Source organism: Acanthaster planci, unplaced genomic scaffold, assembly GCF_054643075.1.
Source record: "Acanthaster planci isolate LZ-2023a unplaced genomic scaffold, COTS_SCS Contig1, whole genome shotgun sequence".
Taxonomy (NCBI): Eukaryota; Metazoa; Echinodermata; class Asteroidea; order Valvatida; family Acanthasteridae; genus Acanthaster; species Acanthaster planci.
Window position 1 is genome coordinate 769,041 of NW_028257625.1, and position 13,917 is coordinate 782,957.

Genomic DNA, 13,917 nt, shown 5'->3' on the forward strand with positions numbered 1-13,917 from the left:
AACAGGGCGAGCGAACCATTATTTAGTGAATCACACCGTCAGTCACAACATATGGAGGAAAGAATATTCCTTCCTCCATGGTCACACATTGGCTATTGAACGCCAAGGCCTCACAGTTCCTGCCGTCTTTATCTTGTGGGATTATTTTCAGATCTGTGGTTCACCCTGGGCTTTTCTTTTACGGAAAAGGCTATTGGTCACCAGCGGTGTGACCATCCCCAGAGTGAGTTCCAAAATGGTTGACTAGATAGTTCAACCATCCATCGTTCAATTGCCATTGATCGAACTATTAGTTAATGCACCTCCATGTAATTTGTGACACTGTTGTGAAGACAGTGACGTTGCAAACAGATAGCAAGGACATAGCAATAAATTTCATGTACATGATTACTTTTTATTTGCAAACCTCAATGAGTTTTTATTCCACATTTTCCTCAAACAGGGAGGTTGCAAAGGTGTCAGTCTGTTACCTTGACAACATACAGTCTCACCTGATCCTTGAAAAATCATGATTTGAAAAGAAATCTCTATGACCGAGGGACACTTCCAACGAAGAAACCGCACTAGAGTTTGTCCTGCCGGTACCGGTACTAACGCCTGATTGACCAGTATACACTGTGAAAATCCCTTCCAATATTTATGCCAGTCTGTTACCAAGGGAATTGCCCGTGTATACATTTTGCACTATAGAGTTTGCTCATTGACAAAATACCAGCTTTCACAACCACAGCCCGTCCTCATACAACGTGTATACATTTTGCCCGTGCATACATTTTGCACTATAGAGTTTGCTCATTGACAAAATACCAGCTTTCACAACCACAGCCCGTCCTCATATAAACAAGAACAAAAGCAACGACAATGACAGCGACGACGTCGACTAAGACAATTAAGACAACAATTATGAAGCTTCGTCTGACACTTGGGGGAACATTACGATCTCTGTCTCCATGGTGATGACAATGACCAATTGTGTTCGTGAATATATCGTGAGCGCTCGTCTGCCTAATTTTCGAAAATTACTCAATTCATACCCAAAAGAGGAGACTGCAGGCCGTTACGTTTCGAGTGTGACGTAGCTCGGACTTTTCAGTCACATCTCAGAATCACGTGACGCCAATCAGTGGAAAGAGGACGGACACCACGACCGACCGCACGAAACCCGGTCCCGACCTTCGCGGAAAAAAAACTTGCTTCCAACTGTTCGCGCGTATTGTTCGGTGGCACCTAAAATGGAGAGATAATGCAGTAGGCCTATGTGACCCTGGCAGGGCACTTCCTGACAAAATAGTGGTGACGAGGTTTCCGGTGCCAAAGACCAAGGTTCCTCTTGTCATGCACGGCACATAATAAAATCAAGGAGATCAAAACCGAAATGTCATTTATTGATTCCACAGCAAACCGTCAGGCCTGGTTGCGAGGCTACAAAGGGAGAGTTTTCCACCAGGCTGTGTACATTTCCTGGTTCCACATGACTTTGTAATTCGCCAACACAGCACGGACTCACAGTCACAGCATAAAGCCGTCGCAGCTGTTGTGACACCACGTTCATTTCTTGCCTCATTTCAAAATAATTTCTGAAATCTCAGCATCTCAGTCTGCCTGTGTACATCGAGAAACACTGCCCGACCATGGCTCTCCTATCAATGTTGCCGTTGCTGGTTCTCGTAGTCTCGCTAAAGGCCGTTTTCTTCGCGCAATCGTCTGAGGTACAGCACCTCATGAGCGGTGTGGTAAGTTATAGACAAGTCCATATACTGTGTTCATGTCAATGCTGCACGTTGCATTACGCGCAGTTCAATTGCTACGAATGTAACATAATACTCACAAGTATCACATGGTAATTCTGAACGCAAAGGGAATTCGTGAAACATCTTTTGCGCGAGAGTTTCATCGACAATAGCGAGGCCAAGGAAGTGCGAAGAGGCGAATTGCTTGGGCAATTTCAGAGCAAAATCGACACCGACAGGAACAAAATCCGTACGGCATATGGATTTGTACATGCCAAATCGGAACGGCGAAAGTTGAGAATAGCAGTGAATGCATGGTGTAACAAAATTATTTCCAATGAAAGTGTCTTTGCCGTCTAATTTTGTTATTTATTGTAAACGGAACAAAATTCTAATTTTTCAATTGACAAACGGTACCCTGACTATGCTGTTCTGTAAATTCATATTCCATTCCAACACGAAAGAATGGTGTTGAATGATGGTAGTACGACAAATGATAAGACAGTAATCATAAATATTCCAAAGATATGTAATAAACTGCTTGCTGACTACAATGACCTAAAATACAAATCTCAAAATATAGAGGGCCTGACGTTTCGATCTTAGCAGAATCTTTCTCAAAGGCATATAGACTTTGAGAAAGATTCTTGGGAAAGTACGTGAATTTCAAATCAGATTTTTCGTCTCTTGGCCAGAAGACTCCTGGGTTTTCTTATCACAAAGCTGCTTTTATAATACGATCAATTCATTCGAGTAACAATGTGATCGTATCATATTATTCGAATTCATGTCGTTCAAAGTAAGGTCTTGATTTCATTAAGGGTGTGTTCTTTGATATTTCGGTGTGATGGCAAAGAAATAAAAGAATGAATTACACAAGTTTTTATTGCTCAAGCATAATGACGATGCACAATCGATTCCAACTTTTTTGATGACGCACATCTGTGCAAAGAAAGACATCAGATTGCACACCAACTCTCTAGAAGATGTCAATCTAACCCTTAACTCCATAGGGTGTATGTAAAAGTCATATTGAAATCGGAGGATTAAGGACTGTTGTTGACTGTTGTTGAAGCTCACTTTTCATGTTTTTCAGATTGTAACTTAATATATTATATCCTGTATCGATCGCGCTCAGAAGAATACCTGTGTGCTCCCTATTTCCTTTCAAGGATCATTTTAATCATGGCAGACACATGTTGCCATACACATAGTTGGAAACACACCGAGCATCAGAAAGGAACATGGAACCAGTTCAGTTGGAATTAGCATAAATCACTTCTTATCAGTCAATCAACCGAACAAAAATGGTGACTAACCTAATCTGACGTTTCCCCAACTATGGCAACAATTCATGTTTGCACAATACTTGTAAGAAAAACACAGAATGCAAAGCGGATTTCCTTGCTTGTTCACGAGGCTTCCCGTTCGTTTGAATTTAACCAACGGTGAACATGACGCAAGCCTATTTAGAATAACATGGTTGGAGTCGCCTGCACTCTGGAATGAACCATGTTCATGGTTAGCACATTCGGTTGTACTGTTTGGGGTGGTGATTTAAGATTCAAAGCTTAAAACGTGAATTGAGACTTTCTTGGAAATGTTCAAATGACTCTGGGCTGGCGTGGCAAGTTGCTTTGGATATTTATTCAAGAATGGGGAATGAGTCACTTGTTGTGAAAACAGGGCAAAATTTTAACAGCTGCCAAACTTGACAAAATTTATTAAGCATTTTGAAGCAGCGTACTTTTCTTTAAAACGTCAAAAAGAGTGTTGCAGATTATTGTGAAAATTCGGCTTCGACACGCTTTTTCGGTGTGCAGAGAAATGGCATAGGTTTCCATCTGTGGTATACATTTCCCCATCGACAGGTCCGTGCGAATCCATTGTTTAAAGTGAGAAAACCGCAAAGTTTCCTTGGGATAAAAATGACGAGCGAACGCAACCGGCTTCCTTAGAAATTTTGTTGTGAGAGAAATTAAGACAAGTACTATAAAAAGCTATTATACAGACTTCGAAACTACCTCAATTACCACCTCGCCCAAACCATTTTTTTTTTGATAAGCACAAGTCATTTCAAAACCTCATCATCACGACAATAATGTGACGCCCTTTCGGTTCTCGAAAATGTTCAAACAATAGTGTCTCCATAGTTACAAAGCCGGGGCGGTCCTTTAATGTGAACTCACCGCCTGCTGGCACATAATACGTATTCAGTGCGGCACGTGCTGAGTACACGCAACCAATTTTTGTTTGAATCATAGAATGTAGCATAAAGGGCTTTTTGTTCCACATCAGGATTTGCACCCTACGGTCTTTGCGCGTGCGCTGGGTGCGTGAACGAGCCTGTCTCTTTTGGACCACTTCAACTCGGGGCGGATGGTCGCAACGGGAGGTGGGGGGACGTTTCCACTTTGGGCCCCTCTTTCCATATTTGTCCATCGATCATTGAGCGAATGGCTAACCTAACCGACCAGGAAACCAGAGACCCTGACAGCAGCCGACAGCCAAGAAAAACACTTAAAATGTTTGACATGCTGCCCCCCCCGGTTTTCCGGTATTGGAGCTATGACTGTCTGCAAACACTATAACAGTCCCTTTTCAAAAGTTAATCTTATTTAACGTCATGTTGATATTACGCTATTCTAATGCTCTTTTAGTCATGATGGAGCTAAGCTTGAAATTTGGTGCTGAAAAAGCTGTAAACTGAGTACTGAAAAAAATTGTGCAACGTGTAAAGTCTAGTTATGACAAATGAAAAACAGTGCAATAAAATGTCTGCCAGTTTTTTTACCTACAGCGAATATCAGATAACCTAAATTGTTGGTCGATTCGGGTGAAACGTCTACCAAATTTCAGGAGTACTCATCCTAGGTATATATTATACCTAGGTATAATATATACATATTTCTATTCTCTCATTATTTCACTGTTTATGAAAGAAACTATATAGGGAAACTGACTAGGTGCTTATAAATTATTATAAAGGTGAACAAAGAAATTGACTGGAGCGGGATTTGAACCTGCGACCTATGGAACATCGTACCAGTGCTGCACTGGTACGGTGTTCCAGAGGTCTCAGATTCAAATCTATCTTTATAAGGATTTCACTGTACAAGTAACATTTATTTCAGAAAGTGGTCAAAATGACCTTGGAGGAAACAGGGACTGCACACAACTGTTTCCATGGGCTGTCAATATGAGTTCCTTTCGCATTGCCTACTATTCGCACGGGCGGCCAAAGTTTGCAGAAATATCACCCTTGGTTAGAGTCACTTTTCGCCTCGAAGCTTGTACACATTTGCCGCTTGGCTTTTAAAGAGGGTTAAACTTTCATTCAATACTTAGTAGCAGGCCCTACTTTTTGTTATATAGGGTTCCAAGAACTGCGTGCGATCTTTCAAAGATTTCGTAGATTATTCTTTTGCTGTGGCACTGACGGGTGCCATAATTTCCTTGGCACTGGCAGGCAAAAATGCGACTGTGGAGAAGAGAGATGTCTTTACAGGGTTTCCAAAATAATATTTATGCTCCCATATTTCATCCCGGTTCACGGGGAAATCGACAACCCTGATTTTTCAGTGTCCCTCGTTTCAACCCGACCGCTCGTCTCAAGAGCAGGAAGCCACAAAACACGATTTTTTCCATTGTTCAACTAAAACAAAGACGACCCGGTCAGAGGTCGCATCTTTTGGCAGACCGACCTACCGACCTTTCGACGACAAAAGCTCCGGTTCGCAACCTGGCCCTGATGTTATACAATGGCTTGTACCGGGTACCAGTTTGGGTTTCCGGTTCGTGAACAGTCCGAGACATGGGCTTGAAGATAATAGCTGTCAGACAATCAGCCGGAAATTGTGACCCGAATGACACACCAGCGAATATTTTCTAAGCTGCCTGTGGTGCAGCCTTACATTTTTTTTAACGTCAAATATGTCATTACTTTGGATGCAACTCCCAGATACAAGGGAAATGGACCCGGTGACCTTTGACCCAGTTCATATGGCTAAGGTTGTTCTGTATATCAGCACGCGTTTATCCATGCTTTGTTGAAAGGTCCCGATTATATTGGAATGAAAATCGAAAAAGTTTTTCTTCTTTTTTTAAATTAAAACTTGCACGGTAATGGACGCCACCAATTCAAAATTTGGAACCCGTTTGACTTATTATACACCGTTGGTGGATAATACGGGCTACCCACAATGAGCGCACCTCCAAAAGTTTGCAACGCGTTGGCCAATCACAACGCACGAAATCTGTCGACTCTTTCCAAACGCGCGCTGAGTCGACAGATTTCCCTCATTGTGATTGGCCATGGCGTTTCAAACTCTTGAAGGTGTGCTATTGAGAAACACCCGTACTCAAGTCTGACAAACTTCATAGCCAGAAAGTTAAAAACAAAATAAAACACAAACAAGCGAAACATTTGTTTTTGGGAATGATATCCTTCAAACCCACAAAAACATCCTCTATAAATGGCAAAACTGGTGTCCCACGAATGCCAATGAATCCGTCTTTCAATACGTATCAATTTTGAAATTAAGAGACAACGTTCCTTTTTATATATATACGCGAACATATATCCCCGTTATCACAGCTTGTAAGATCCAGATCAACGTTTCGATCAGTCAGTTCTGGTAATCTACCCGGGTCGAGGTTATTGGCATTTTTACAGCCCTTCAAAAGTAGCACACGGGAAAATACGCCGTTGAATTAGTATCACGCGCGTGGTATCTCAAAATGAATACTTAGAAAGCGATGCCACTGTTGATACCTCAATGCACCGATTTTTGTAGTGAACGCTTCTGTAAAAGTCTATTATTCTGGTCTTGTTTCTTTCTCCAAGAATTATCTCCAGAAGTATGGGTATATGGACGAGCCTGATCCCAACGCCGCCGAGCTGATCTCGGAGATCGAGGTCCGCCAGTCCATCATGTTGATGCAGCGGTTCTTCGGCCTACGCATGACCGGCCAGATCGACGAGGCCACAGCGGAGATGATGGGCAAGCCCCGTTGCGGCCTACCGGACATTCCGCGGGGCCGAGGCCGCTGGTTCGGGACCAGCTGGGGCGGGCGAGCCAAGCGGTACCTCACGCAGGGCATCCGGTGGGAGAAATACGACCTAACATATTCGTAAGTATTATATTAACATTGCACCCCGTCCCAATTGAGTATGAAGCTCACATTCTTCACAGTCTAGTCATAAAAAGTGAGAAAAACTATGATTTCGAAGCCTTATTGTTGAACTGGTTCACATCTTTCTGTACTGTATGTAAATCTGCTATTGAATAGGCATAACATTTACTGGAACTGAATGGACAAGTATCAAAATGTTACAAAGTTCTAAAAATTCCGCCAAAACAACATTAGGAAGAGTGAAAAGGATGAAAACTCTATCTAGGTTAGACTTAAGCGAAGAGAAATGCTTCACTTGAACCAAAGCTGGCTGGTGGTTCAAGAGCCTGGTTCTCAGTACCGACCTGTGCTACACTATTTGAAGAAACACTTATCAGCAAAAACAATATGTGTCATGATCCAGTTGACAAAATGGGGTTCCTTTCAAGTGTTAAATAAAATTGTTCGAAATTAACTCGGCATTAATCTGCAGCTTTGACAACTACACACCGGACTTATCACGGAATCAGGTCCGCGACTCCATTGAGCGAGCCCTGAAAGTGTGGAGTGACGTCACCCCCCTCAGGTTCCGCGAGATACAGGGCGGCAACCCAGACATCCACATCAAGTTCGCCAGCCGCGAACACGGCGACAGCTACTCCTTCGACGGGAGCGGGGGCACGCTTGCGCACGCCTTCTTTCCCGGGACCGGCATCGGCGGTGACGCGCACTTCGACGAAGACGAGTCGTTCACGTTTGGCACGTACCAAGGTATCGTACGAACTCTCTCGCTCTCTCGAACTCTGACAAGTGTGCTCATTTTATATTCAGTGTGTTGTAAATAAGTGTTGTTGTTTAGACAGTGTACATGTAATTGAAAAAACAAAACCCCAGGGACGGCTTCCGGATAGTCGACTAGACTAGCTAATAGTGTGCCTCCAAGAGTTTGCAACGCGTTGGCCAATCACAACGAAAATTTGCCGACCACTTCGAACGCGTATTGGGTCAACAGATTTCGCGCACTGTGATAGGCCAACGCGTTGCAAACTCTTGGAGGCGCACTATTCAACCACCCATTGTTGAGTTGGCATTTAGTTCAACTGTGGTTAACTACGGTCGTTGCTCGAACTTCCCCAGCAAATAGCGCCAAACCTTTCTCCTCCCCCCCCCCACATCACAAAGCTCACAATAAACCGGCACAAAACAAGACTCCAGTGATACTGAAACTTACCTTTCCCTTTGTCCGCGCAGGCACCAACCTGTTCACCGTGGCTGCCCACGAACTTGGCCACTCTCTCGGCTTGGGCCACTCGGACGTGCAGGGAGCCTTGATGGCGCCCTACTACCAAGGCTACGACCCCAATTTCCGGCTGCACTCTGACGACATCGCGGGAGTCCAGAGTTTGTACGGTGAGGGCATCTACAACCGAAATTTCAAATTGTATCAAACAGTAATTGTGAGGTCTTTTGCTGGTTATATAAACATGTGCAGCATCGTCAAGTATTTGCCTCCCACGAGTGCATGAAACCCGAAGCATACGCTTAGACCAAATTTGAAAGCAATTTTTCAACCCTGTTGTAGAGTTTGCTCTTGAACAGGTACAAAATTATAAAAACGGTCATCAAAATGAAGCAATGAATATTTTCGGTGTCGATACAAGAAACCAAAGGCTGCTGTTTCATTACTTGTGACAATAAGGTTCCAAGTTTTGTTGGAAACCTTCCTCGTCTAAATTTACTGTCGCACTGATTTGAGCGGGTTTCTTCGACCGGCACGTTGGCACGTTGGCGGGACCCAAGTTTCGCCGAATGAGCCGATGTGTTTATCTCCACACGCGAGATACAATGTTCAACTCGGGCAGATATTTCAAATTCAAGAAATTTGTGTCTTTTATTCATCAGGAGGAAATCCGCGACCCCCTACCCGCCCACAGCCCCGGCCGACAGACCCTCCGGTGCCGACCCAACCCCCGGTGGAGCCCGAACCGACCATCTCACCCACCTGTACCGGAGGTTTCTCTGCGGTGTCTGACATCCGTCGCGAAGTCTTCATCTTTAAGGTCAGCAATACCGATTCTCGCGATCACTATATTTTCATAATGAGAAAATCGCGGATGTATGCTTTCAGTAATCGAACGATCACACGTACTCAAAATTTACCCAATTTGGGGGATTTTTGCTGCGTTCATGTTTTCTTGTTTCTGTAATTTTTTTCAGTCATTTGACACAGACTTTAATGACCCATAGTTGGGGCATCCATAATACTGCAGAGAGGGTGTAAATAGTATGCAGTAGCAGCTTGGAGCAGTTTATGTTGGAAAAATATCGAAAACTGTGCACTTAACCCTATAATGGTGTAGCTTTCCTCCAGGTTCAGACCTGAATGGAAATTTGTATATATTTGTACAAATTTGTACATTTGTACAAAGCATGTAGAAGTGTTAAACGAGTCCATGTCGCAGACTTATGAGGGCTTTGAAATGCACCCCCTTCAAAAAAACAAAAAACAGAACTCAAAATAAAAATGGAAGATCCTTTTTGGAGACGGTCCCTTTTTTTCTATTGAAAAAAAATTGGAACGCTCATAAAAACTCTCAAATATTTACCAAAACCTGTGAGTGGTATTAAATCAATCAACCGTGTACCATTTTTATTCTATCTACAGGAAGAGAAAATGTGGCGATTGTCCAACAGTGGTACCCCGCTCACTGGTTACCCGATGCCCACGAGCCGGTTTTGGGGGAGTGCGCCCTCTCATGCTGACGCTGTTTTCGAAAAACTCGATGGGACAATAGTTTTCGTTAAAGGTGAATTCCACGAGTCGACCTTTCTTTTCAGTACTAGTATATTCATGTTTCATTATGCATCCTTTTTTTACACAGTTTGTGATTAACACACACTTAAAGCCTAGCATGCATCCATGTTTAACCATAAGGCAAGGTTTAACAAAATAATGGTTGGTCCATTTCCCTTAATCTATGCCAAAATTTGTGGGCACCAGGCAAAATTTACTGCTAGTTGGCGAATGGTTGGTGATCGAATTTAGCCTAAAGCAGTTTTAATAGGTTTGATTTGCGCATACCTGTTTGATAACAAAGATATTGTCATCGATCATGCCATGGACAGGGTCCAGATTCTGGGAGTTTAACGGGCTGAACATGAAGCAGGGCTTCCCCCAGCATGTTGGCCAATTGACAGGCGGCGAGCTGTCTGACGTTGATGCGGTTCTGTCGCTCAGGAGGGAGGCCAAGACCTACTTCTTCAAGGACGCCCTCTGCTGGCGATTTGACGGCATGGAGGGGCAGATGGAGGCTGGCTACCCTAAATCGATCGCGGACGAGTGGGTCGGGGGACCCGATAGCGTGGATGCGGCTTTCAATCTCGACGGTAAGTACACTGATATCATCATGAAGTCGTGTCCCAATTAAAAGGCCGTGTCTTGGAGTAAAACATATCCATATGGGAACTGGCTTGAACTGCCAGCCAGAGGCTTCCATAGGCGCACGTGTTTTATTTTCATCAGCCGCAGCCAAAGCGTTCAGATATGGCCTTGGGCCCTCGGCAAAGACAGGTTTCCATCACGTCCCCTGCAAAACATGGATTGCGCCCTCTGATGCTCTAAGTCAGACAGTCTAAATGAATCAAAATGTGCAGCAGGCTATCCACAGTGCATGGCATTTCGAGCACATAATCGCCTTAAGACCTACTGTCACCATTGCTGATATACGGAAGGCAATTAACAAGGCGTAAGAGGTTGTGCTCTTTTACAGCCTTTCAATTCACCCTCATGCGAACCATAGCAAAATATCTGCTTACAGGCAACATTAAGTTCATCCGCATTTTCGATGAAAAACGTTGCCTGCCTACAGCGGAATCTGGACTGTGGGATCAGACATTCTCTCGCTCAGTAATAACAGCAACAAGAAAACAATGCAAGCAACGTCTTCATTTGTGTAGGTCCTATTTGTACGTATGCGTTAATCATAGGCACGACCTTGACAGCGTCGTAGTCATTGACTTACCTCAAGAGATCAGCATTGACCTGTCATCTGTGAACCAGACACGTTTCCCCTAGGACTCCGTTCTGGCTTCTCATCATTTTCAATGGCCTTTATATCTCGTTGTAATCGAACGCACTCGTGTCCACGAACCCGTTTCACGGCCAGCGCTATCTTCGGTTAAGTCTAGTATCTTGAACCATGTGCTTAATAACTCCATGCTTGAACTCTATGGGGAAACCTCGTTATTGGCAAACGTGTGCAACAGGTTGGCCGGCTGTGACAGCCAGCGACTGATTGTATATTTCCAAAGAGTACAATACACCACCCACATTTTAACGACGTCGCTAAGCACACAGGTTTACACTCACAGATGTTCCATGTATTTCGTAAAGACCGCAAGCAGTAAGCATGGCAAACGGCATGGCAATCTCATTGGGCGCGAAACCGTATAAGCAGCTCCGTAGAATAACCCTTTTGCAAATTAAATTTGAATAAAATCTGGTACACTGAGTTCTTTAAATTCACGTGAACATAATTTGAATTCTCCACACTACAGATACTGTTGCTATACCTCGTGATTCGGGCAAGCTTTTGCTTAGTTACATAAGAGACACCTCGCAACAATACACTGTTCTCATAGATAAGAAGGTCACAAAGGAACCAGTCCATTCCAGAGATGGTGGTCGCTATGCAAAAGCTTGCCCCTAATCACAAGGTATAGCGACAGTATCTTTAGTCAGTGGAATTAAAATTGTTACGTTTCTGTGCAATCAAATAACTCGGTGTACCAGATTTTATTCAAATTTAACTCGCAAAATGGCTTTTGAGCCGACGATTTTGACATGTCACCTAAATTGAAACCAAAGAGGACAGCATCGATGATAAGGTCCTTGGGTAGCTCTTTCCACGGCTATTTACATAGCCCGGAAAAGGTCTTAATCTTCGATTTCATTATGAGTTTACATACGTCCTTAAAAGAGGCGAACACCTACATCCGGTGTTGGGTTACGCCGGCTTGACAAGTTGCAGTAGTTTTCATTGTTAGCATGCTATACGACAAAGTGTGTCCGACATGGGCCTCAAGGGGAAATTCCACAGTGCCTTTGTACTCAAACACAAGCAATCCTGATACTGAAAAAAATCACGCAGCTAGGGGATTTGTGTTTACGAAAACAAATGATGTGCTCATGGTCCGTGACATGTTGTGCTTCTTCTGCAGGCGACTCCTACCTCATTCAGGGGAACCGGTACTGGCGGTTCAGCGACGGCAGCAGGACGACTGAAGCGGAGCCTGGGTGGTTCACGGTGGACTTCCTGGGCTGTTCGGAGGACACGGTGTTCACCCCCACCGATCCCGCGCCTAGTGGCGCCGCCAGGACAGCTTTGGAACTCTGGGTCTACCTCTTGTCGGCGTTGACAGCGCTCATATTTTTGACATGACTTCTCAAAAAAACAAACAAACTAACAAAAAAAACACTCAAGCGATGTCTGGTACGAGGTTTACGAACAACCTCGTCTATTTTAAGCCTGCGACATTATTATGCTGCGCCTCCATAGTCGCTTAGGTTAAAGAAAAGTTTAAAAAATTACAGTACACGATGATGACTGTAATTTTTAATTGATCGTGGATCTTCCTTACATTGTTGGGTTTTATTTTTAATTATTTCATTGATCTTTCCGTGGAAAAAGCTATTCGCAGGACGAAAGTGTATGGGTTTCAGCATGTTGTGAATTAGCTGATGCATGAGATGACATCAGGAAAGATGCTGAAGTTTATATATAAATATTTATATTTATGATGTTTAACTATGAAGATCAAATAACATATTGAAGGAACTGAAAAGCAATTTGTTAAAAGGTACATTCGTTGCTTTTCTTGAACAAAATTTCAATATTTCTTTCTCTGCAAAGCTTATTTGTGAATCCTTGATTCACATGTTAAATATTATACGACAAACATGGCAAGTAAAGCATAATGTTGCAAAACATAAACGTGTAAAGTGAATTTTACAATGTCTTAAAACAAACGAATACACTGTTTTACCTTTAAATGTAAATAATGGTGACAGAGTCTTCGCGGGCGAGGACAGAAGTATTTTTTTATCTAATCGCGTGGACGGTATTTATCTTAAAAACTGCAGGGGAGAGCGGGATTATTTCCCGCCATAATTATAACCAAGTCCGTTCTAGAACAGTTTCACCTGAGTTGCCATCAATCCACACGTCAGGATCACCAGTGAAGTCAAAACTCAGACAACTGGTTCGGCCAAGAACGAACGTGACGGCTAAAGCTATAGAAATAGAAATAATCCGCGTGCCTAAGGGAGCCATGGCTACAGCGGGTTTCAACTACTTACCGTAGGAACGTGTGTTAATTCGAGTCGTAGCCGTAGCCGTGGTTGATACGAACACAGCCTTATAGTTTACCGCACCAACAGTGACAAAGGGCTGATGGCCATGCCTCAGTCGCTATCCAGTGAATGGATGCATGGTGACTTGACTTGGAACTTGATGCGTGATACATAGTAACGATGACTCGATTTATAAAATAAGTAGAGTTTGTAAATACAGTATAATGTTTGTCACTGCTCTATGTCCATTTTGCGTGTCTTTTTAGAAATAAAGGTACTGGGAACGTAACAGTCACAGACTTTTGTACGAATGCTGTAAACGAGTGATTTGATCCCATTCCCCGCAATGATCGATGATTAAGCTCTGGTAATGTTATTCACGACATTGCATAATTATTATTACAACGTGGCATTGTTAGATTTAGTGGACACAAAACAAAAATCAGGGCGTCCATGAGCTGACCGACTGTTGGCTACTTCTTTCAAAAATAATGGCGGAAGTCTTCATTATATCCCCTGATGCGGAATTATGAAGCGGAAAAAATAGATTACTACCATAACTCATAACCCACACCGACGACCAATGTTATTTTTTAGGTCCTTGTTTTCTTTAACCTCGATTTTTGGTCATTTTTTTACATTCCTATTCTTTCATGCCAACTAGGTATGAACAGCTCCATGAACCGTCGGGGGGACAACTAGCAAGATAACTTTAAGGTA

General features: G+C 43.2%; 1 protein-coding gene across 1 annotated transcript; it reads left to right on the forward strand.

Moving 5' to 3' along the window:
* Nucleotides 1-1,371: 1,371 nt before the first annotated feature.
* LOC110986274 (stromelysin-2-like) lies at nt 1,372-13,486 on the forward strand. Its single transcript, XM_022248022.2, has 8 exons — nt 1,372-1,733; nt 6,577-6,863; nt 7,339-7,616; nt 8,097-8,255; nt 8,748-8,905; nt 9,511-9,652; nt 9,972-10,232; nt 12,066-13,486. The coding sequence occupies exons 1-8, from the start codon at nt 1,632-1,634 to the stop codon at nt 12,284-12,286; spliced, it is 1,608 nt and encodes a 535-aa protein (XP_022103714.1). The 5' UTR covers nt 1,372-1,631; the 3' UTR covers nt 12,287-13,486.
* The last annotated feature ends 431 nt before the right edge of the window (nt 13,487-13,917 follow it).